The 24,770-nt window shown below is 41.6% G+C and overlaps 2 protein-coding genes across 3 annotated transcripts in view; one reads left to right on the forward strand and one right to left on the reverse strand.

The window, feature by feature from the left end:
- Window positions 1–1,905: 1,905 nt before the first annotated feature.
- On the reverse strand, window positions 1,906–4,393 carry LOC128831807 (uncharacterized). Of its 2 annotated transcripts, none has more exons than XR_008443853.1 (3): window positions 4,332–4,393; window positions 2,641–2,785; window positions 1,906–2,366 (listed from the first exon to the last, which is right to left on the reverse strand). XR_008443853.1 is itself a non-coding variant. In XM_054018578.1 (3 exons), the coding sequence occupies exons 1-3, from the start codon at window positions 3,485–3,487 to the stop codon at window positions 1,987–1,989; spliced, it is 813 nt and encodes a 270-aa protein (XP_053874553.1). In that variant the 5' UTR covers window positions 3,488–4,320; the 3' UTR covers window positions 1,906–1,986. The 2 variants fall into 2 exon arrangements, 1 of the variants encoding a protein (XP_053874553.1); XM_054018578.1 differs by lacking the exon at window positions 4,332–4,393 and adding an exon at window positions 3,200–4,320.
- A 663-nt stretch (window positions 4,394–5,056) lies between these two features.
- LOC128831805 (uncharacterized) overlaps window positions 5,057–24,770 on the forward strand; it is a 68,089-nt gene continuing 48,375 nt past the window's right edge. The window contains exons 1-7 of the mRNA XM_054018576.1: window positions 5,057–5,122; window positions 11,289–11,388; window positions 18,300–18,368; window positions 20,673–20,703; window positions 22,177–22,236; window positions 22,667–22,747; window positions 24,626–24,762. Of these exons, the coding sequence (XP_053874551.1) occupies window positions 11,326–11,388; window positions 18,300–18,368; window positions 20,673–20,703; window positions 22,177–22,236; window positions 22,667–22,747; window positions 24,626–24,762 (441 nt within the window). The 5' untranslated portion in view covers window positions 5,057–5,122; window positions 11,289–11,325. The remainder of the gene's footprint in view (window positions 5,123–11,288; window positions 11,389–18,299; window positions 18,369–20,672; window positions 20,704–22,176; window positions 22,237–22,666; window positions 22,748–24,625; window positions 24,763–24,770) is intronic.

The following is a 24,770-nucleotide window of genomic DNA, read 5'->3' on the forward strand; positions in this document are numbered from 1 at the left end:
CATAAGCTTTCGTGGGCTACAGCCCACTTCATCAGATGCATGTAGTGGAAAATACAGTAGGAAGATATATAGATATATAGATATACACACACACACACACACACAGAGAACATGAAAGCTTATGCTTAAATAAATTTGTTAGTCTCTAAGGTACCACAAGTACTCCTGTTCTTTTTGCGGATACAAACTAACATGGCTGCTTCTCTGAAACCTGTCTACTGACAGTGGCCAATGCCAGATGCGTCAGAAGGAGTGAACCTAACCGGTAGTGATCAATTGATCTCTCTCCTGCCATCCATCTTCACCCTCTGACAAACAGAGGCTAGGGACACCATTCCTTACCCATCCTGGCTAATAGCTATTAATGGACTTAACCTCCATGAATTTATCTAGTTCTCTCTTAAACCCTGATATAGTCCTAGCCTTCACAACCTCCTCAGGCAAGGAGTTCCACAGGTTGACTGTGCGCTGTGTGAAGAAGAACTGCCTTTTATTTGTTTTAAACCTGATGCCCATTTATTTCATTTGGTGGCCCCTAGTTCTTATATTATAGGAACGAGTAAATAACTTTTCTTTATTCGCTGCACACTGCGTGGAAGTCTTCAGAGAACTATCCACGATGACTCCAAGATCTCTTTCCTGATTAGTAATAGCTAAATTAGCCCCCATCATATTGTATGTATAGTTGGGGACATTTTTTCCAATGTGCATTACTTTACATTTATCCACATTAAATTTCATTTGCCATTTTGTTGCCTAATCACTTAGTTTTATGAGATCTTTTTGAAGTTCTTCACAGTATGCTTTGGTCTTAACTATCTTGAGCAGTTTAGTATCATCTGCAAACTTTGCCACCTCACTGTTTACCCCTTTCTCCAGATCATTTATGAATAAGTTGAAAAGGATTGGTCCTAGATCTGACCCTTGGGAAACACCACTAGTTACCCCTCTCCATTCTGAAAATTTACCATTTATTCCTACCCTTTGTTCCCTGTCTTTTAACCAGTTCTCAATCCATGAAAGGATCTTCCCTCTTATCCCATGACAACTTAATTTACGTAAGAGCCTTTGGTGAGGGTGGGACGATGAATGTCACGCATATCCCAATTTTGGGCCTAGACCATCTTGTGACGGAGTACATCAACAGAAAAGGCTATTTCTCTATGACATCACAGGTGCTGGTGGATCACCAGGGTCGTTTCACTGACATCAATATGGTGGTCAGGGAAGGTGCATGACACATGCATCTTCAGGAACACTGGCTTGTCTCGAAAGCTGCATGCAGGGACTTTCTTTCCAGACCAGAAGTGGAAATGCCCATAGTGATCCTGGGAGACCCACCTACCCCTTACTCCCGTGGCTCATGCCGCCATACACCAGAAACCTTGACAGCAACAAGGAGCACTTCAACAACAGGCTCAGCAGGTGCAGAATGACCACAGAATGTGCATTTGGAAGATTAAAGGGTCACTGGCACTGCCTTTTTGGCAGATTAGACCTTAGTGAGGAAAATATTCCCTTGGTCATAGCAGCCTGTTGTGCTCTGCATAATATTTGTGAGTAAACGAGGAAAAGTTTCCCCAGGGGTGGATCATTTAGGTGGATAGCCTGGTAGCTAATTTTGAGCAGCCAGACACCAGGGCTTTTAGAAGGGCTGAACGGGGTGCTATATGAAGCAGCATTTTGATAATGAGCCCCAGTAATTAGTCTTTCTGTAATGAACTGAGCCAAGCATTGTTTACTTGCCACCTTGGATAGCCCCTGTAATAATTCCTGCCTGAGTGTTAACTGTAGCCTGCAAATATGCCGATTGCCACTGTGTATGAATTTCTGTTTCATCCACTTCTGTAGGTTATACATAAAGAATCACTGTCTTTGTAAGACAAAATATTTATTAAACAGCAATACACAGATGAACATTTCTTATAAGGGACACAAGGATCTCACAGCTGCATGTCAGTCCAGCTGTCATTATGGAAAATGTCCCTAGGGATGGAGTGCAAGGAGTATTGTGAAGGGCTGGGAACATGAGAGGAATGGGGGAGAGGGGCAAGGAAGCAGTTCTGTATGGGCTGTAGGAGGAGTTGAGCACACATGTGTTCTGCCTGCAGCACAATCAGGGACCACAGCATCTCTGTTTGGTCCTGCATGAGCTTTATTAACCTGCTCCTGAGTCTGGCTCCTCTCCTGGCTATCCATTTCTAGTTTCTCGTTTATGGTCTCTCTCCATGCTCTGTGATCGCTCTTGGCCTGATCTGAAGATTGCAGCAATTCACGAAACATGTCCTCCTTACTCCTCCTCAATCGTCTCCTTATCTGATGGAGACACTCCACCAGCATGTAGGAGCTGGCCCTCAAGGGCACATCTGCAGAAGCAAAAGAAACAATATACAGAATCAGAATTGTGTGTGCATTCAGTCTTGAATCATAAAAGTTATGCACCTCTTTCTCACTTTCCCTTGGCAAGCATGCAGCATGGCCGGAGCACTAAACACAATTAGTTTGGCTTGGGGGGACTGGGAGTGGGGATTGCAAAACTGGACCAAGGGTCTGGGTGGTTTGAGAAGGGGATCAATACAAGTGCCTGGGGACATTATTCTGAATACTAGCACCATTTTCCACAGGTGGTGGTGATCAAACCTGAAGTCACACTACTGAGGGTAACCGAAGATCCAAGGACGCATCTCCTGCATGTGTGTGGCTTCAGATCAGGTCCGTATGCTGCTCGCTCATGTGCTGCTTTGGTTCCTCCAGAAGTAATTGCCGATTGGCATGGCAAAGTTTCCTAAAATGGGGAAGAAAGAAAGCAGCTCTGCGAAGGAACCTTTGGCAGAGGATTGCAGACTATTTGCAAGAAAGTTTCCTAGAGATTTCTATGGAAAATTCCTGGGAGATCTTGGTGTGCATTAACAAACTTTTCCGCTAGGCCCCCACTGCGTAGCTGCACAGAGGAATGTGAAGCAGATGCAAACACTACCTAATGTTGTTAATGTAGATCCCGTGTCTCACGTGCACCATGTAACAAAATAAAGGATACCTCTACTTCATGTAACCATGCAGTATCAAAGCAAAATGAGTACTTAATGGAGCTCCCCTCTCCTGCTTCTGGCATGCCAGAGATGGACTGTTGGGACTGGCTAGACCTCTCCAGAGTCAAAAAGAGATCCTGGCTTGCCATGCCATCAGATGAGCCTGTTACCTGTCCCACATCCTCCTCTAACTCGACCTCATTGTCCACCACTTCGTCCTTGAGATTGACTCTGCTGGCTGTTGCCTTCAGTCCCCCTGAAGTATCCATGGGGATTTTGGTAGTGGAGGTGGGGTCATAGCTGAAAATGGCATGCAGCTCCTTGTAGAAGCGGCATGTTTTTGGCATTGCACCAGAGTAATGGTTGGCTTCCCTTGCCTTCTGGTACACCTGCCTCAGCTCTGTGATCTTAGCACGGCACTGCTGCATCCCTTTCATGTCCCTTCTCATCCATGCCATGAGCAATCAGCTTGTAGGTGTCAAAGTTCCTACAGTTGGATAGGCACTGTGTCATAAACATACAGCTAAGGGTAGCATAAAATCCCTCCTTTACCTGTAAAGGGTTAAGAAGCTCAGATAACCTGGTTGGCACCTGACCAAAAGGACCAATAAGGGGAGAAGATTGGCATGGCAAAGGCTTTAAGGGGGTAGGAGTGCCTATCTGTGTATCTGGATGCAGGGCAGCAGAGTAGAAACTGCTTAACAGAGTGGTCATGATGGGCATTGTGGGACACCTCCTGGAGGCGACATAAGCAAACACAGTGTCTACACTGGCACTGTGTCGCTAACTTCGTTGCAAAAAGCTCTATGCCGCTTGCCAAAGGGGTTTTATTTTGTTGGTGTAGCAAAAGAATTACATCAGTGGGAGGACCATTGTTGTGTGTACACCTCCACTGTTGTGTCGACAAAACTTGACTTTTGTTGACAAAACTGTATAGTGTAGACAAGGCCTTATCTTAAAGATATGATATTGCTAAGGTAAAAAACAAGCAGGAAAATAATAACATCTGCAGCAACGATAATTACAATAATGACAAACACCCAAACATTTTATACATCATAACAAAGAAAAACTGGCACCAAAAATCATTTAAAAATAAAAGATTTTGCGCCAAAAATCTTATTTATATAGAATTCAGAACCAACGGCAAACTGTAATCTAATAAAAGCCCAATGAATGCCAACAAAACTAACAGTTTCCAAACCACATTCATATATTTTTGATCAGATGCAGACATAGCAAACGTAAAACCAGCACCAGGACTGAAACAATAGATTAGCACTAGAGTGCACTGTAACCAACCACTATAGTTCAGGTTGCTGGAGTGTGCCCGTTCCAATCCCTTTCCAGTTACTCATAACCAGTATTGCCAACCCCAAGCACGAACCTGACATCCCAAAATTATGAGACCTGCTAAAAAATCATATTTTAAACATCCATGCTCCATGCGGGGTTCTTTTCATCTGCCGCCTGGTTTGTGAGCATTTGGGGTTCGCATCTTCAAAGTTTTCTCTGCAGCCACTGGGGCTAGAGCAGTCCGGGCTGCCAACAGGCAAGGGGAGGTTCTCCTCCCCACGAGCAGGACTTTAACTAAAGCACCAGAAACACGCCGGATAAGTGTGTTGAATCCCACCCGCGGGCGCGCAGCTCGCGGCGAGGCGGGCTTGGCGACGCTGCGCTGGCTGGTTTCCCCGCAGCGCCAGGCTCCGCGGGCACCGCTGCCCCCAGCGAGGTGTTGCGGGCGGGGGCAGCTGTCAGCGGCCCCAGGAAATGCCCTTGACTCTCGGTCACCGCAAACAGCCGCACGGCTCCCCGGGGCCGGGCGCCGCGCACCGGCCACGCCGCTTGGCCAGCCGGCCCGCCCCGCGTCCCAGCCGAGCGGCGAGGCGGGCACCCGCCCAGCCCCGCAACCGGCGCAGCGCGGGGAGAGGATCCGGTTCCCCCCGCGGGAGACTCCGGTCCGGAGTTTCCATCTCACATCCCCAGACCCGACCCCCTCACGCAGCACGCAGGGGCCAAGGCGCATGCGCCCTGGCGTTCTCTCGCGGCGGTGGCGGCGGCCCGAAGAGCCAGAGCCGGAGCAGGGGCGCGGGGTGAGTGGGGGGCAGGGGCGCGGCGGCGGCAGACACGGCGCTTGGGGCCGGCTGAGGACAGCGCCTGGGCGGGATGGGGACTGCGCCCCGCCCCGCCCCGCCCGCGCTCCGAACAGGGGAAGCCGCCCCGGCCGGTCCGAGGGGCCGCGGGGAGAGCGGGGCGCGGGGCGGGCTCGCCTCCTGCCGCGCGCGGAGCTCGGAGTCGGGAGCGCGGCAGCGATTAGGCAGCGGAGGCGGCTGCCCTGGGACCCCCGCGGACCCTGTAGCTAAGGCGGGAAGAGACGATGAGCCCCGGGGGGGGGGGAAGGCGCTGTCTCGCGCTCCCCTCTCACTTGAAAACGCCTCTAGTCAGCGATGTCGGGGGGAGGGGGCTTTGAGGGGGCGACCAGCCTCACTCAGCGTGGCTATTTCGGATGACCGATGACAGTTTAAACGTTGCTGCTGCTGGTGGAAATGTGTCATAGGAAGTTCTGCACAGTCTGCAGTGAGTGACAGCTTATATTGGTGCCTCTTTGATGGCGTTTATGAAAATATCACCGCTTCTTCTCTTGATCAAAGCGGGGTGGGGATGGCAATCCATATTCCTCATAGTGTGGCCTTGCAGTAGCGGAAAAATGGGGGACCACTCCTCATCTCCTGTGTTTGCATTGTCTCCTAGTGTGACTGGTCCTCGGGGTACAATCTTGGATTGGGACTGCTATGCCCCCTTAACTCTCCAGACTGGGCTGTCTCTCATAATACTTGACTTGTGACAGTAGCAAATCTCTCCAGGTGCTGTTAACACTTAGCCACTAGCATGCAAGATACACCCAGATAAGTTAAATGAATGCTGTGCAAGCCACTCATGAGCTATACAGAGGGAAACACCAGCAAATGCCCTACCATCCTGCACCCCAGAAATGTACCATCTTACATGGCTCAGGATCTTCTCAGTAATTCATCACTTAATCAAAGGATAATGGATATGTACCAGCTAATGTAATCTCAACCACTTTAGACAAACTCACTGGTAAGGGTAAAACACTAAAATAAGTTTATCAACTACAGAAAGATAGATTTTAAGTGTTTATAAGTGGTAGGCATATAGGACAAAGATGGTTCCGAAAGAAATAAAAGCAAAATTGCAGTCTAAATTCTAAACTTTATCAGACTAAGCAAGATTTGAATCAAACAGCTTTTCTCACCCCATTGGATGTTGTTGTCATATTACAGTTCTTAATACACAGGCTGAATTTCCTTCTCAGCCTGGGACCAGTTTTCTTAGTTCAAAGACTTTCTTTCCAGCATTCTTGTTACTGGTCAGTAGCTCATGATGGTTGCTTAATGCCTGTTTGGGTATGGCTCACCTCCTTAGTTGTCATTGGCAAGCTAGCAGTGGGCATCTCCCAAACTCACAACATATTTCAATAACAATATAGCAAAATCTCATAACTTCATACACAATAACGATATACACAGCAGGGTCGATTTTATTTAAATCATTAGTCAGGAAGACTAGATTTAATCATGGATTTCTACATAAAAGTGCATTCTTGTAGGTTGTTATAACCTTAATACATATTCCTCACAACTCAGAGATAGATATAGGTTTTATTTTTAGAAGGTACACACTATATATTTGAAAAGTGATTTATTTTGAAAACTTTTCAGATTAGTTTTACAGCTATATCTGAAAATGAATGGTTATTTCATTTACCAAAAGTAACTGAAACAGATAGTTCACCTCCCAATGACTTCATAAATATCTCCAATTCCACAGGTTAATCATTAATATTTGGAGGATTTTCTTGCCTTGCTGTATTAGAAGGAGAACATCACCAGACAGACATTTAAATTGTTTTATTTAATTAAAACAACAACATTATGTAGTCTGGATTTTTTTTCTTCAACAGCAAACATAATATTTTAACAAAACAAGCTTATGCATTTTTTAATTTAGTTAAACATTCAAATTTTTTAAAATCAGGTTTGTTTTTGTTAAAATTGTTTTTAACTAAAATAGTTAAATGAAATATTTAAAAAAAAAAACAACAAAAATTAAATAGACTATGTCAGCCAGGTCAACATGAGAAACTTAAAATATTGGCTTCTGCAGCTAAAGTTGTCTTCACCTTCATTTTCCTGTTTGTTCATAGTCTGGAAAAGAAAAACAAGCTTTCCTACTTTTTCAGGTCCCAAACAATTTCTCAATTTGGAATGAATTAGTCTGAAAGATGAAAATATTCTTTTTACACCAGCAGAAGAAGCTACTGCTGTTAAAAGTGAGATTATCACTTCAACAGTCTCTGAATCCAAGTGCTTAAGTGACTTCCACCAGTTCACTGGTGTGACTTTCTTTAAAACATCATCAGCAAACATATATTTCTTGAATGGTTCACCCTTAGCTCTGAAGTTTATTATAGTTTGCATTACGGAGGGATGATTGCTGGATGTCCATGTCATAGCCAACTCCTCTTCTTCAGCAGTTAAGGTTTGACCCTGGTACTATGTATTGAGAATATTTGCAAGAAAATGAGCTGGAGATAGTGCTTGTCCCATTTGTTTTTTTAATGCTTGTAATTTAACTCTGTCATTGCATATTTCTTGTTTTAAGATCTCAGTCGGTTCCTTCCAAATTTCAACAGCATCAGCAATAAAACAGCTATTTCCCTGCATTTTGTTCAAGGCTATAGAAATAGGCTTCAGGGTACTCAGCATGTGTTCAACATTTCTCTAAAGCCCAATGTTGAGAACTTTGACTGTGACAGTACCATCTATTTTTTTATGATTTTGTTCACAAACTGTCATCAGATTAGGCCAGTTCTTGATATAGTGCTCAAAACAGTCCACTACTGAGTTCCATTGCACGTCTTGTGGGAGAGTTAGCTTGGTTCCTCCCACTTTTTTCAGAGCAGCTGCTGCAAAGTGGTTGTTACGGAAGTATTTTGCAATTTCAACAACATTAGCCTTTATTTCTGGAAAGAGGTGTATTAAATGAGCACTGCAACCTTATGTTATTAGCTTGGGACTGTCTTCTAAATAATTTCTTCTCATCTTGGATACATTTGCAGCATTGTCTGTGACCAAGCTGCATACTAGACATTTGAACTTTTTTTCACAGTTTGTTATAGCTTTTACTGCTACTTCTTGTAAGTATTCTGCTGTGTGCATTTCCTGATGTATCAATTGTTTCTGTAAGGAAGCCTTCCCTTTTTCTGTTGTCTCACAAGCACATACAACAGGATCATTGTAGACATTGCTCCACCCATCAAGACTCAGGTTAACAATTTTACCCTCTATACCTTCTGCACACTGCTCAATTTCTCTCTCATACACTTTATCCAGTAATTTGCCTGCGACATCTGCTCTGTTGGATGGACTGTATCCTGATGTTAATGACTGAATCCTGTTAATGAAATGTGGGTTCTCAATCATACAGAAAGGAGAGTTTGTAGCATAAACAAAACAGGCAATTTTTTCATCAGTCCTCTTTTTGTAATCTGCTGGTTCTTATCACAAACTTATTTATGGTTGTTTCTAGATGATGGAGATTTTTTTTTCTTTTTGCTACAGGTGATATACTGTGGCTATGTGACATACATGATGTGACTGAAACACTATCATTGGCAGATAACACTGACCCTCTAGAAAATGATGGAGATCTTGAAGGTGAATAGTCTTCAGAATCCTGTATGTTGAGGATGGATTCTCCTAAACAAAATAAGTCAATGCAGTTATTTAATTATTATTACCATACTGCTCATTTAGTATTACTCATTGCATTCACTGACACTCAGTACTACTTTAAAGGTGAAATTGTAAAAGGAAGATCTGCCTAGTTCAGCTATTTATTTTTTATCATAACTGTATCTAAAATGATAGTACCATAGAGTAACAACTATATTTTTTTCTCATACATGAGAATTCAGGAATAGTCCAGAAGTAAGACAGGCAGTCCTTAAGACAGAAGTATGAAATAGAAGAGTTTACCATCTGAAGATCCTGCATGTTCAGACATGTTCCTTTCATCATCTTCAACATAGCTTCCTCCTGAGAAGGAACACTTCTCATGATGTTGTTTCATTCAAGCAACCAGGCCTTGCATTGCTTTGTTGCACTGTTTGCATTTTGTATGCATGCCTGTCTTCCCCACAGGTAGAGGAACTTCATTAAAATATTCCCAAACTGGGTCTCTTTTACGGCCCGCTGCCATTATAGGTTTTCCCTTCTAGTGAGAGAATGATATGGTAGATCTCAAATCAATGAAAGCTACGCTGAGAGAGACCTCAAGACTTCTGGAATATGCTGCTCAAACAGTTTCATTTTTGTTTCTACTGCCTGTCCCTTCTCACATTTATCTCCAGACTTCTTCTCCTTGTCCAGATCTGTTCCGCCACCAACAATCTTCTATTCATTGAACTTTTTGAAATTTTGCACTTTTAGAGAGAGGTAAGGGATTGACTCTGTGTACAAAAATTTGCAGAGGGACAATAGGGTTGAGGTCTGTTATTTCTCACCTCTATGTATTATTTATTTATTTATTTAAAAACAGTTTTGCTGTTAACAAGCATGTTATCGAGAACTGCAAAACTAAGCATCTCTGATGGTATCTTCTAGACTGAGCACTGAGTCCCATCGGATAGATAGAAAGATTAACCAAAATAATCTATACAAAAGCCCCTGGAACCCCATAAAATTGGGTCCCTAATCCATGAACTATTGGAACTCATTTACAAAACTTTTCTTAAACATTACATGAATATATTGTCTCATATTATAGAATTAGAATTTATAATCCCTATTCCATGATGAGATATCTTTGAGCTATAATGTATCTTAATTAAAACTATCTTTAGATAGGTTTTTCCCTCAAAAAGCATTTAATCAAAAAATCCGCTTTAAATTAAAAAAAATGTTAAAAAAAAAAATCATTGATTTGTATCCACCCTGATATATAGTTTGACAGAACAATGACCAGGCATGCTTTATATGAAATATAGCCATATACAAATGATGAATATTGGGATTAGAATGTGCTATCTTGAGGCACAGTGCATCACACCTAGCTTCTTGGAGAAGGTAGCTGAGGTGGCTCAGGCCCTTCTTGTCTTCCCAGGTGTCCCTAGTGGTAGGGACAGCAGTGGTTGGGATAGTAACTGACAATAATATGACCTGGTGTGCTCTGATAGTCAGGGCTTTGGAGCTGTGCTCTGGCTCCGCTCCAGCTCCAGGCAAAAACCTGCAGCTCCACTGCTCTGGAGCTGCTCCGCGCTCCAGCTCCGGACTCCGCTCCAAAGCCCTGCTGATAGTGGATGTGGGTATGTGTGCAGTATTTTGGAGCAAGCCTCCCAGCCCAGGATGATACATTAAGGCTAGCGGGATTCGTGGTTGTGCTCTAAAAATAGTTGTATAGACAACATTGTGAAGTTGTGGCTCAGGCTGGAACTCTGGCTCTGAAGACCATCCTCTGCCCTAGGCTTCAGAGCCATAACCACGAATTCACAGTGCTGTCTATACAGCTATTTTTGGAATAATAGTGTTAGCCCCGCTAGCTTAAGTCTGTTGACCCAAGCTGGGAGATTTGCTCCAAAATACTCTGTAGACATATGGAGGCCAGGTAGCTTCCTTACTGGCTGTTGCTCTGCTCTCTGCTGGAGACTGTTTGCACAGTCTGGTAAATAGTCTGCATTGGTTAAATATGTTTCAGATTTTCAGGCTTTTCTTCACAACTGTAAGAACCAGAAATGTTTTTTAAAATGTAATCTTAGATTCTGATATCATGTGTCTCTGGAAGCTGGGCTCCTAAACACATGGCTGTTATATCTGTGCCTTAATCTGGCTTTGTCCATACATGTATCTGAAAAGATAAAACCTGAGAACAGTGGCAGAGCATGTGATTATAGTTTAGATGTGTATTTTTATGCCTGGTGGGTAGGGCTTGGGAGAGTGCCACTCCGCCCCCCTTCCCCATTTGGGGCCTGCTCTTAATGAAACGCTAATGTTCTCAAAACACAATAATTAGCCTGGAAATTCAAAGCTAAACTTCCAGGTTACTGAAAAGAAACCACACAAAACCCAAACATTTAAAATATGCATACACCTAGCTACTATAACAAGTTAACAGATTAAACCAGAAATCTTGTGTCTTGCATTCAACTAAAGTAATACTTCATAAATATTTTTGTAGCTTTCCTAGTGCTTTTCATCTCTTTTCAACCTCAAACATGGACACCGAACCTGAGGTAAAGAAAGAGAAGAAGCAGCATCAGCATCCTTTCTACTGCAATGTGAGTACTTCATATTATTAAGGGCCTTTGACAAAGTATAATTTTATCCATTGTTGAAACGTTTGAGAGTAGGAACAAAATCAAAGAGTTTGGGGAAACCATTGAAAACTAGTTTCAGAGTGGTAGCCGTGTTAGTCTGTATCAGCAAAAACAACGAGGAGTACTTGTGGCAACGTAGAGACTAACATTTATTTGGGCATAAGCTTTCGTGGGTTAAAACCTACTTCATCAGATGCATAGAGTGGAAAATACAGTAGGAAGATATATATATACAGAGAACATGAAAAGATGGGGGTTGCCTTACCAATTCAATTAAAGTGGGCTATTATCAGCAGGAGGAAAAATCACTTTTGTAGTGGTAATCAGGGTGGCCCATTTCAAACAGTTGACAAGAAGGTGTGAGTAATAGTAGGGGGAAAAATTAGCATGGGGAAATAGTTTTTAGTTTGTGTAATGACCCATCCACTCCCAGTCTTTATTCAGGCCTAATCTGATGGTGTCCAGTTTGCAAATTAATTCCAGTTCTGCAGTTTCTCGTTGGAGTCTGTTTTTGAAGTTTTTTTGTTGAAGAATTGCCACTTTTAAGTCTGTAATTGAGTGTCCAGGGAGGTTGAAGTGTTCTCCGACTGATTTTTGAATGTTATAATTCCTGATGTCAGATTTGCGTCCATTTATTCTTTTGCATAGAGACTGTCCTGTTTGGTCAATGTACATGGCAGAGGGGCATTGCTGGCACGTGATGGCTTATATCACATTGATAGATGTGCAGGTGAATGAGCCCCTGATGGTGTGGCTGATGTGATTAGGTCCTATGATGGTGTCCCTTGAATAGATATGTGGACAGAGTTGGCAACAAGGTTTGTTGCAAGGATAGGTTCCTGGGTTAGTGTTTTTGTTGTGTGGTGTGTAGTTTCTGGTGAGTATTTGCTTCAGGTTGGGGGGATGTCTGTAAGCGAGGACTGGCCTGTCTCCCAAGGTCTGTGAGAGTGAGGGATCGTCCTTCAGAATAGGTTGTAGATCCTTGATGATGCGCTGGAGAGGTTTTAGTTGGGGGCTGAAGGTGACGGCTAGTGGTGTTCTGTTACTTTCTTTGTTGGGCCTGTCCTGGAGTAGGTGACTTCTGGGTACTCTTCTGGCTCTGTCAATCTGTTTCTTCACTTCAGCAGGTGGGTATTGTAGTTTTAAGAATGCTTGATAGAGATCCTATAGGTGTTTGTCTCTGTCTGAGGGATTGGAGCAAATGCAGTTGTATCTTAGAGCTTGGCTGTAGACAGTGGATCACGTGATGAGGTCTGGATGAAAGCTGGAGGCATGTAGGTAAGTATAGCGGTCAGTAGGTTTCTGGTATAGGCTGGTGTTTATGTGACCATTGCTTATTTGCACTGTAGTGTCCAGGAAGTGGATCTCTTGTGTGGACTGGTCAATAAGAACTCAATAATAGTGGGGGATTTCAATTATCCCCATATTGACTGGGAACATTTCACTACAGAACGAAATGCAGAGATAAAATTTCTCGATACTTTAAATGACTGCTTCATGGAGCAGCTGGTACGGGAACCCAGAAGGGGAGAGGCAACTCTAGATTTAGTCCTGAGTGGAACGCAGGAGCTGGTCCAAGAGGTAACTATAGCAGGACCGCTTGGAAATAGTGACCATAATACAATAGCGTTCAACATCCCTGTGGTGGGAAGACCATCTCAACAGCCCAACACTGTGGCATTTAATTTCAAAAGGGGGAACTATGCAAAAATGAGGGGTTTAGTTAAACGGTACAGTGACTAAAGTGAAATCCCTGCAAGCTGCATGGGCGCTTTTTAAAGACACCATAATAGAGGCCCAACTTCAATGTATACCCCAAATTAAGAAACACAGTAAAAGAACTAAAGAGCCACCGTGGCTTAACAACCATGTAAAAGAAGCAGTGAGAGATAAAAAGACTTCCTTTAAAAAGTGGAAGTCAAATCCTAGTGAGGCAAATAGAAAGGAGCATAAACGCTGCCAAATTAAGTGCAAGAATGTAATAAGAAAAGCCAAAGAGGAGTTTGAAGAACGGCTAGCCAAAAACTCCAAAGGTAATAAAATGTTTTTTAAGTACATCAGAAGTAGGAAGCCTGCTAAATAACCAGTGGGGCCCCTTGATGATCGAGATACAAAAGGAGCGCTTAAAGACGATAAAGTCTTCACGGCTGAGGATGTTAGGGAGATTCCCAAACCTGAGCTGGCTTTTGTAGGTGACAAATCTGAGGAACTGTCACGGATTGAAGTGTCACGAGAGGAGATTTTGGAATTAATTGATAAACGTAACATTAACAAGTCACCAGGACCAGATGGCATTCACCCAAGAGTTCTGAAAGAACTCAAATGTGAAGTTGCGGAACTGTTAACTAAGGTTTGTAACTTGTCCTTTAAATCAGCTTCTGTACCCAATGACTGGAAGTTAGCTAATGTAACGCCAATATTTAAAAAGGGCTCTAGAGGTGATCCCGGCAATTACAGACCGGTAAGTCTAACGTCGGTACCGGGCAAATTAGTCGAAACAATAGTTAAGAATAAAATTGTCCGACACATAGAAAAACATAAACTGTTGAGCAATAGTCAACATGGTTTCTGTAAAGGGAAATCGTGTCTTACTAATCTATTAGAATTCTTTGAAGGGGTCAACAAACATGTGGACAAGGGGGATCCAGTGGGCATAGTGTACTTAGATTTCCAGAAAGCCTGCTTCGTTGAAGGTTGGTGGACATGCATCAGTCTTTGTAATCTGAGCAGATTCCCCAAGCACTTTAGACAAATTCACTGGTAAGGATAAAATATTAAAATAAGTTTCTTAACTACAGAAAGAAGATAAATTTTAAATGATTATAAGTGGTAGTTACCTAAGAAAATAACAAGTAAACATGCATTCTAAATCCTAGATTTTCAGACTGAGCAAGATTTGAATCAAACAGCTTTTCTCACCCTATTGCATGTTGAATGCAGGTTACAGTTCTTAATACACAGCTGAATTGCCTTCTCAGCCTGGTACCAGTCTCCTCAGTTCAAAGTTTTTATCTTCCCAGCATTCTCGTTGTCTTCAGCATAGGTGGGGAAAGAGAGAGGTGGTCTCATGATGCCACTGTCCCTTATTTTATACTCTCAATTCATGTCCCAGGGAAGATACTGGCCCAGACATGTCCTGGTGGGCCTTGCTGAGTTATAGTCAATCCCCATTTTGTGGTGCCTGCGCAACTGTTTTGTATAGAATTGTACATTTCTTGTTTACAATTCCCCTGCTGGTCAATGGCTTGTGATGGTCGCTTAACACGCAGCTGTGTATGGGTCACCTCCTTTGTTGCCTCTGGAGAGTTAGCTCTGGGCGACTCCCAGACACACAACATATTTCAATGTCAATCATATAGCAGAATATTATAATTTCATATACAATGAATATACACATAATTTTACAGAACAATGAATTTCGGCATATACCTTTCATGCAAGGCATGCTTTGTATGAAATATCACAACCATATTCAAATGATGAATATGGGAGTTACAGGGTACTACTTTGAGGTACAGTGCATCGTACAAATTCTTAATTGGACAGTCAGGATAGAGAAGACCATCCATGTGTCTGTCCATTTTAGGATTTTGAAGGTGCCTCTGGCAGTGTTCTCCAAGTGCTGATGTAATTAACGTGCCACCAACATACAGATGTCAGGAAATGTAGAGCTAGTGTATATCTATGTGCATAAACTTCCTAGTCCTAGACCATTCTCCATTTTTAAGAATTCTGGTTACATATACTGCAGACTGTTTAAAGTCCTTAAAACAGTATTAAATGCTTAGTGCCCTCCCCTTCCCCCCCCAGAAAATATAGTTTGAAATGGATATAAACCCTCATGCATCAGGGTCTATGTCAGCCTCTAACTGATGGAAGTTAGAAAGGAATTTTCTTTATGAATAGGTTATTCCATAATACCCGTTGTAGTGTTTCTTGAAAGGTGTGTTGCGTAGGACAGTAGACTGGGAGTTAGGAGACCTGAGTAGTATTCTCAGTTCTGTCACTGAACTAGTGCCACCTGATTTCCACTTCCATCTTTTATCTGTCCTGTCTGTTTTAGATTGTAAGCTCTTTATAAGATAGTCTGCAATCTTCTTAAAGCCTGTATTTATAAAAAGAGCAGAAAGGCATGATGGTGATGAGGCTATAGAATTTTGGGGGGCTAGGAGGAGCCTGGGGCTATTGAGGCACAATAGAGGGGACTGGGTATGTATGGGGAATATAAGAGAGAAATGATTGGGGGGGTGTGACATGAAGGGATGGAAGTCATAAGGTACATGAGGAAAGGCGGCAGCAAGAATCTGTTGTGTTCATGTGGAGTGGGAGTGAAAAAGGGGAGATGGAAGCTGGGCACACAAAAGTGACCCAGGGCTTGCGGAAGAGGATGAGGCAGAATGTGTGGTGGCCGGTGGATTTGTGGATGGGGGTAGAAGGGAGGTGCAGCAGAAATGAATGATAAAGCAGCTGAAGTGCTTTGGATGACAGAAGGTAGTGAAGGAATTGTGGCGGAGTGTGAAAAATAGTGCTTGTGTGGCAGAGGCTGTGATGGACACCAGGTGAGTGAGTGGGAGGGAAAAGAGACTGCTTTTGGGCAAAGGGATTAGGCAAGTAGGGGGCAGTGGAGGTGAGGGGAAGTAGGAACAGAGAGAGAGGGAGACTTAATAAACAGAAGTCAGTATCAGTGTTGAGAGGCAGCAGGATATTGTGAGTATGAAGCACATTTAGTGAGGGCAGCAGAAGTATTCAGGGCATTAGGCAGATGGTGGGGGTGTTAGGCAGAGCATCAGAGAGAAACTCTTTTGTCTGTGCATTGTGAGGACTCTCCAGTAGAGGGAAGTACTAACTCTGGGGGGAGTAGAGGATCATTGGTGCTACCTATAAAAGGCAGCACCATAGCCCAGCTTCCCACTCTGGCTGCAGGTACGGGCTTTGCTGGGTGGGGAAAAGGCTCTTCCTTTGAAGGTCCTCGCTCCCAGAAGGATTTCACAGAACAGCAAATCCTCCTTGGCAGGCCCCTGGAGAAAAGAGATGGGTGATGTGCCAAACAAGCCAACTATCCTCCAGAAGACTATACAGAGAAGTGGGGGGAAATGGTCACCATACCCCACCCCCAGAGTATTTAGATTGGAATGCTGGGATGTTGGGCATGGAGTGGGGGAACTGGGTGTTGTGTGAGTTTGGAGGGGAGAGTTCCTTGGTTAGGAAGGGACATGGGTAAAACAGGAGGTAGTTGTGCAGAGAATATGCACTCTACACTCCCCCCGAAGCAAAGCCCCTGCTAAGTGGAGATCTTGTTTCTTTAAATTTAATCTCTTCAAATTTGAACACAGATGAGGCCTTTGCATAGTGGGGGCTATTTTGCTTAGAAGGGAAGCAGGGTTAAGTCAGGGAATATGGGGAAACAGATATGTTGGAGGGAAACATCTATGCTCTATGTATCTCTCCTGAGGAACCTCATTTAGTAGGCTCATTGGTGCCTGACAAATGTACCTTGGCTTTTGAACCTGACTACCTTACTGAGGTTTGTGTGTATGTTGGGAGGAACTGGGATGTTTAGGGGAGTTGTGAGGGAGGAGTGGAGGCTCCTGGATACCTTTATTCACACATGTACACCACCTCTGATTAATCTCATTTGGCTCATCTTTCCACAAATGAGCCTACATAAATTTGTCAGAGTCTGATGCGTCTACTAAAGTTTGTTGGGTGTAAGGGAGAGAACTGGTGTGTTTAATTGTTGTTACTGAGGAGAGCATGGATGTTGGATGCGGGGGGGGGGGGGGGGGAGGAAGCTGGCTGTTTGCGGGCACAAAGAGGAGCTGAGTTGCTGAGGGAACTTGGGTGGAACCAGGTTGTTTGGGGAGGCATAGAGGGAGTGGTTGGGATGCAGGGGGTGTGAAGCGTTTCTCCCTTCCTGTAAATGTGGTTACCTGTCAAAACTCATTAGGCTTGCTAGTCTCTAACAAGTGTATGCAAGCTCATTGGGGACTGAGGGGAGCCTATGGAGACTTGTGGGGTATGAGGGAGGATGCAGGCACTGGGAGTACAGGGAGTCATAGGGGATATGGAAAGTCTGGCAGTGTGAGGTTGGAGGTACAGGGTGCTAGGGCACATGGAAGGGATGAGAAAGGCACTGATAGAGCATGAAATGTATGTATAGTGAATGCCTTAAGCAGATGGTGACCTCAGCTTTTAAGTACCCTGCTCATTCCCTGCCCAATGTGAGTATACAAACCTTAGGAGGTCTACATTTGCTTAAAGGACTCACTCATCCTGGGTACCTTTCAAGGGGTGTATGGAGGAAAACATTTCTTTCAGCCCATTTCATTTTATATCTATTGCTTTCTCTTCAGTTTTGTAGTCCCTTCAATGAAGTGTTGATGTGAATCACACTTCTTGCACAACAGGAGACAAGAGAGAGAACACTTCCTGGTCAAAGTTTTCAAATTTCTTTAGAGCTTGGGTTTTATATCCAAAAATCTTTTTGAAGATCACCTTTCCATACCTCTTTTAATGAGATTGAGAGATGGCCTCCCCTCTGGTACAATGCAGTTGAATGTATTTGAAGGGTTTGGGCGAACCTGAAACCATTTTATGCTATGGAGAGGGACTTTTAAATGAAAGACAGTACTTTGATCATCCTCTTTGGAACCCAGTGAATAGAGTGTTGGCTGCTGTTCAGTCTGGCTTTAGAGGACTTGTGTTTCATCAGAAATCAATCTGTACAACCTCAGGGTGTATAACTGGAGTTTATTAAATAGGGAGATTTGGATTAGTTTGAAATATCAATGATATTTTTCAGAATTATAGTATTTTTTCTGTTTGCTTGCATAATACTGTAGAAATAATTATGAATCTTCTTTTTAACCTAGATTTGCAAAATCTCATGTGCTTCTGCATTAAACTTGCAGACTCATTTCCTTGGATTCAAACACAAGACGGTAAGATTAGTATGTGTGTGTGTGTGTGTGTGTGTGTGTGTCAGATTTTGTAGATAGTTACATTAAACAGTGATGATGTGTAGGATTGTAATCACTATTTTCTCTTTTTAAAGTATTAAATGTTCTAAAATGTGTAAAATTAGCAAAGCATCTAACTTTTTGTTTAGAATTTTCTTGCTTTACTATTTCTGTCATGTACAGTAAAGCAGAACTTTTCTGTATAACAATGATGTTTAAAAAGGTTCATGTTGATCTAGCTGTGTATTGCTGTCTCGGTTAGTAAGAGCAACGGGGGATTTAAACATTGCAACTCTCCTAGGTACCCAACCAGTGGAATTCACAGCCTCAAGTTAGGTGCTTAACACTCCCTATACAAAGCATGGGAGCTTTGGCATCTAAGAATGGGATTCTCAGAAATCAGAAAGTTGAGCAGGGTGCCATCTAAGCTAGCCAGGAGTGAAATGCAGATGGAAAAAGGGCAGGACTTAGGGCCCAGATTCACAGTGGTACTTAAGCACCTAACTCCCATTGATCTGGGCCTTAGGTGTCTATCTCCATTTGGGATTCTCAGCTGTGAACTCTTCCCTGAAGTTAGTCACCTAAGCCAGGTCAGTCCTTTCTTGTGTGTGTGGCGGGGGGGGGGGGGGGGGGGGGGAAAGGAGGAGGAGGAGGGAGAGAGGGAGGAAAGAGAGAGAGAGAGAGACCGACCCACCCATTATAGCCTGTTGGTTAGGGCACTCGTATTATCAGGTCCTGTAGGGGGGAGCACCTAGTTTGGGAATCCTGCCAGGGCTTAGGTATGAGCAAGGGCTCTGGGATGGCATCTGGACTTAAACGGCTTTGTGCATACCCATTAGCAGAAATTTAGGTATTTAAGGGGGTTAGGCACATGCAGCGTTAGGCAGCAGCTGAGCTATGGTTTTGTGAATGCCGTTATTACCTAAATATTGGATTTAGGTGCCCAAGTTCCCTTTATAAATCTATCCCAAAATATGTTTCAGAGCTTTATGCTCTAGTCAATAAGGGGCATAAGGCAAGATCAAATACAGATGCAGATATTTATTAATCTAAATAATGAGTCTAATATAATAGGAAACAGTGGATTGATTTAAATCAGAACAATGTAAATAATTGACTTTTACTCATGATTTAAATCAGCAAGCAGGAACCATTGATTTAAAAATCAATTTTAATTGTGTTTTGCATTTGTACTTTTTAGCTATTTTCCTAAAGCAACTTGATTCTAATTAATTGCTAACCACTGAAATGTTGATTTGCAACTAAATACAGCCTTTACCCTAAACTTAGTGCTTCTCTTTGCTAACCAAGAGGATACACTATCTAAATAAAAATATGTATATAGAGTCTTTAATTTTTACATTTTTATTATGTTCAAAAATGGTGAATTATGCATTTTTGATTTACTAGATGATTAATTTATACTTGTAATTGGTGTCAAGCTCTATTTGGGTTGAAGTGCAAGTTTAATTAAAAAGGCACAAAACCAGCATTTTAAAAAATTTAATTATCTTAAATGTGCTGGATACATAAGAAAAATGATTAAAAAGTTTATCAAAACATGTTTTGCATTTTAAACTAATTGTTTTAGTAAACAAAAAGAGGTATTATCTGTACTTAGTGATTTGAACTGATCATTTCTGGTCTGTGTCTCGTTCAGAATTTTGGAACTTGTACATCTCATCCTCTCGCACCTAGTTTTTATTCATAGATTGGGAGTGGAAAAGCTCCCCTTCTTTTTCAATTCCCAAATGGTTTCTTAACTTTGAATGAGCTAGTCATTTGCCTGAGCTAATTGAATAAACAGAAACGAAGAAAATATTCTCTAACTGCAGAAGAGGCTCCTACTCTTAAAAGCTGTCGTAGCATTGCAACAGACTCTGGTTCGCGCTGCTCAGCTAGTGACTTCCAGTAGTTCAGTGCTCTGGATTTCTTTAGAACTTGGTAGCAAATACGTATTGCTTAATATTATTTTTGTATTTAATTTCAGTGATTGTAATAGATTTAAGTCTAGGCATTAACCTAGGTTGTCAATTTTAAATAGGTTTATTTTTTAAACCTGTATTTAATTTAAAAAAATACAATGTTTATGATTTTGAAAAAAATGATTTTTATTCACCCTGATATCCATCCATCGGAGAAAAATTGCCTTGTACATTTTGAATAATCATCTTTTGTGTAACCCTTAATCTAATTAGTTTATTATATAAATAGTGACTGTCCATCTCTTTGACAATGTAAAGTTTCTAAGAAAACATTAAATCGGTTTTTCTCTCATTAATTTAGGTTGAAGAAGCTCTAAAAGCCCATGGCATTGGTAAGTACTAAAGTTTAACGTTTTGCTTTGGTTAAATGTTTTTTATAAACATCCGTACAAAACTGTAAGTGACCTTTTTTAAGAATTTTAATTTTAGGTCCAATCCTGCAGAAGACAGTGTAACTAATTGTGCTAGTAAGAGATGTACAGGATTGGGCACTAGGATTGTAACTAGTAACATTTTGGGATTAATCATAAGAGGACTCTGAGACCTGGTCTGCACTAGAGAAATAGCTAGAAGAGGTTTGAATTCGTTACTTGTGGAGGGTTAACTTTTAAACCAAATGATAGCTATTTAATTGTCAACTTCAATTATTCCACTGCTAATTATTTTAACAGAAAAATAGCATGGTTGTATTTCATAAAGTTCAGAGGTGGAAAAGACTTAAGTCATTTTACACACCCTTGGCCCTAAAGTTGTACAGTTCGATACAGTGTATTTTCCAGTCTAAATTTAAATGTCCAATTAAATTTTTTATGTTCCAAGATATTGGGCTTTTCTTGTATTGTTTGGAGAAAGTTCCACAGCACAATAGACACCTCACCGCTGGACAGTCTTCCCCCCCCCCCCCCCCCTTTTTTTTTTTAAATACATTGATATTCTTTTTTCTTACTTTTATCCCATTTATTCCGTGTTAGACCAGAATTCAAATTCAGATGCAAGCATCACAAGGCCTGTTTGGTGCTCTTTCATGCATGGAAAAGTAAAGTCTTTCTAAATATTAAATTTTGAATAGAAATAACTTCTGCAATGTATGATTACAGTGAAGGAGGGATCTGATATACTTTCTTTACTTTTCTTGCAGAGTGGGTGAAGCCAACTGGGTTTCCTCTTTGTCCTGCAATCTTGCCTGGTTTTTCAGGGCTTGTCTACATTAGCGGTTCTCATCAATTCCCCTGTGTAGATAAGCAGTCCCTTGTGAATGCAAGGATCACCAGGAGCACTGTGCTCTGCCCTTATGCCATAGAAGAGTTCTTTATATGAAATTAACTAGCTCTTTCCAAATCCCCTCTCTGTATCATGTAATGTTTCCAAGAAGGTGTGAAGTGCTGGATTTAAAGCTTAATGTAGCAGACTCTGATTCCAGGCTGGGTACCATAGGAGATTTTCACTATTAGTGGGTTCTGCTGTAATTTAATACTTTGGCATGAGTTTAATTAATTGTAAAATTGGCAACTTGGTTGCTATTGTAATTTCTTGTCCTCTTTATTAAATTGTCTAGCACTAAGTTGGTTTATTGTAATTCTTTGATGCAAATGTTTGTGCTTCAACTATTACTAGCAAAATTTAACTCTTGGTACACAAAGATTAAAGTAATAGAATTTGTTCCTTTACACATCAACAAGAAGCTCTCGTTGTTTCCTTTAAACATGGTGCATGTCCAGTCTTTCTGACTGGGTTCTTCTCAAGGTCTCATTCCAGTCTTCGTTCATAAATTTTTACTCTTTTTTTATTTATTTTTATCTTTTTAGTTAAAACTGTGGGTGGAATAGGGGACCAAGCGAAAGCACCTATAAAACTTCCTGATTATGGTAAGTTAATTTCCTTATTCAATATAGTGCACAAACACACAGCTGTGCCATGATTTAATGTCCTCCAAGAGCCAGTGATGCTAGAAGTTAGCAGGTCATTGGGGAATTTGCTTTATATTGTGTTTTCCCCTTTTAATACCTCTACAACATCTTCCTTGCAAGAGAAGACAGTGTGAGTGGGTGGGACTTCAGGGATAATGCTTCACCACATCAAATGGCTCGTTGCTGTGCCTCCTGAAGGGCATTGCAGAGCAGGGATTGGTTTGGATTTGTTGGCAAACTTAAGTCCGTGACTGGAGTGGGGGACACCACTTCCTTCTCCTAGATTTCTCACTGCTCTAGAGAGTATCTAACTGTACCCAATGCGTGGTTATTATTGCTTTGGTATAGGCAACTAACCACATTTTAATAAAGTGCTTTTATTTTATAGTTCAAACTGAGCCAGAGAAGTTTCAAGGACAAACCTTGGAAGAACAGCTTAATACATGTAAAGATTCAGAACCTGCACTTGGTGAGCATTTTTTTAAATGCTGTAATTAAATGCCAGCAATTTTACATTTCCAGATGGTGTCAAGTATCAGGGGGTAGCCGTGTTAGTCTCTATCTACAAAAACAACAAGGAGTTTGGTGGCACCTTAGTCTTTAAGGTGCCACCAGACTCCTTGTTGTTTTTACATTTCCAGAGGGATTGAGTGAATTTGTTATACTATACAAAGCACATGGGATCTTTATAGAGAAGAAGGCAAAAACACTGCATTTATTGAAAATACAACAGTTAGCATATGCTTTTTAGTCACATACACACACACTCTCTCTCCCTCCCTCCCTCCCTCCCTCCTCTGTCACTTGATGTTTATACTTATCAGTCAATCTAATGGCCAGTTAAATTGAGCAGGAGCTGGGCTCTTATCGGTCATGATCCGATGCTCCGAGGCTTTGCAGGACTAAACCCAGAGTTCCATGGTAAAATACCCCAGCTTTATAGTTGTAAATTCCCATTTGAGTCCATGCATTTTGCAATGTTATCCTGTAATCATTAGACCTTAAATGGTGTTAATCTTGGGGTTTTCTGCTGTTATCATTTGATGGTTATTGTCGGGCTTCCCATTGTTATCTCCTATTTGTTGTCTCGCCTTCGGGGGTGCCTGCCTCACCTCTGAGGTTGTCAATTCTGCTAACGTGTTTAGCATCGGATACAATGGATGTTTTCTGATTGTCTCCTGGTCTTTCCAAGTCTCTCACTTTTTCTTGACGATCTGGACATTTGTGATGGCTTTCACACCTTATCTTTTCCTGATGTATGCATTCCTCATTCACACACAAACAGGTATATCTCTGTATACCTTCAAAGGTATACAGACAGCAGTATACATTGTAAATCAAGCCTTGCTAAATCTTATAACTAAAACAATTCACATTGGGGCTTCAGGCCCTCAACATTCCTCTAATCTCCTTAAGATAGATACAACACAAGATCCTGTCTCTTACTTACTAAAACCTTAAAACAAAGAAATGTATATTTAACTAGCGTGCCTAATTTGCAATACATATAGGAAACCATAGTAGACATTATAACTTAATCTAAAACAAAAGGGTGACCATAATCAGTCATAAGGATTGTTCTGGTCTGTCATTTCTTTCTGCTATTCAAAAAGGGTGACTGACAGGATAAAATCAAATCATACATTAATTTTCATAGTACAATTATAAAATCCTGGTCCTACAAATTTATACCTTCATAAGTATGAAATTAGGTAAACCTTATACAATTTACATTAGGTGTTCTGCTGCTACAGTGTGTAAGTGGATCTTACTGACGAGAGTTCTTGGAATTCTCATTGCATATTTATTCTTGATTAGGTTGAACATGTATCTGTTGAGAGTGTGGGTTACAAATAATGTAAGGGTATTTATACTAGAAGCTACTCTTGACTAAACGATTCGGTGATTACTCTTATTATAATATCATATTTGATGCATTTGAATATAAAAATGCAGTTTCTCTTTGTTGGAGAGGAGACAGTCTATTTCTAAGGAACATAGAAAGAGACGGTAAGCAAAGGATTGTCCTACATTTTCCAAAAGTGACTAGTGTCTTTTGAATACCTCAATTTTTGATGCCCAGCTTGAGGGAACTTAAAGAGAGCACTTTTTCACAGGTGGGTAGTTAGGAAGATGTCTTTAGCTTAGCACCCAAAAATCGAGGTACTCAAAATAGCTAGTTATTAAAATCTTGGCCAATTTGTTTAGTACCTAATAAGTCACTAACGCTTGCTTTAGTTTCTTTTTCTGGTATGAACTGTTGATTATCTGTGTACTGGGTAATAATATGTAGTGCAGATTGTTTTAGTAAACACTAAATTGTAAAATATCCCTTTCTTCTATACAGGACTTGAATATATAATCGAATACCGATCAAAAGAGAATCTCCTTGTTCTCTACGAGTGTCAGCTGTGCCACTGTCAAACGGGATTGAGTAATATGTTCATGCATGTTTATGGCTCTAAACATAGACTGGCATATCTGGTAAGTGG

The sequence above is a fragment of the Malaclemys terrapin genome, chromosome 2 (assembly GCF_027887155.1).
Source record: "Malaclemys terrapin pileata isolate rMalTer1 chromosome 2, rMalTer1.hap1, whole genome shotgun sequence".
In the NCBI taxonomy this organism is placed as follows: Eukaryota; Metazoa; Chordata; order Testudines; family Emydidae; genus Malaclemys; species Malaclemys terrapin.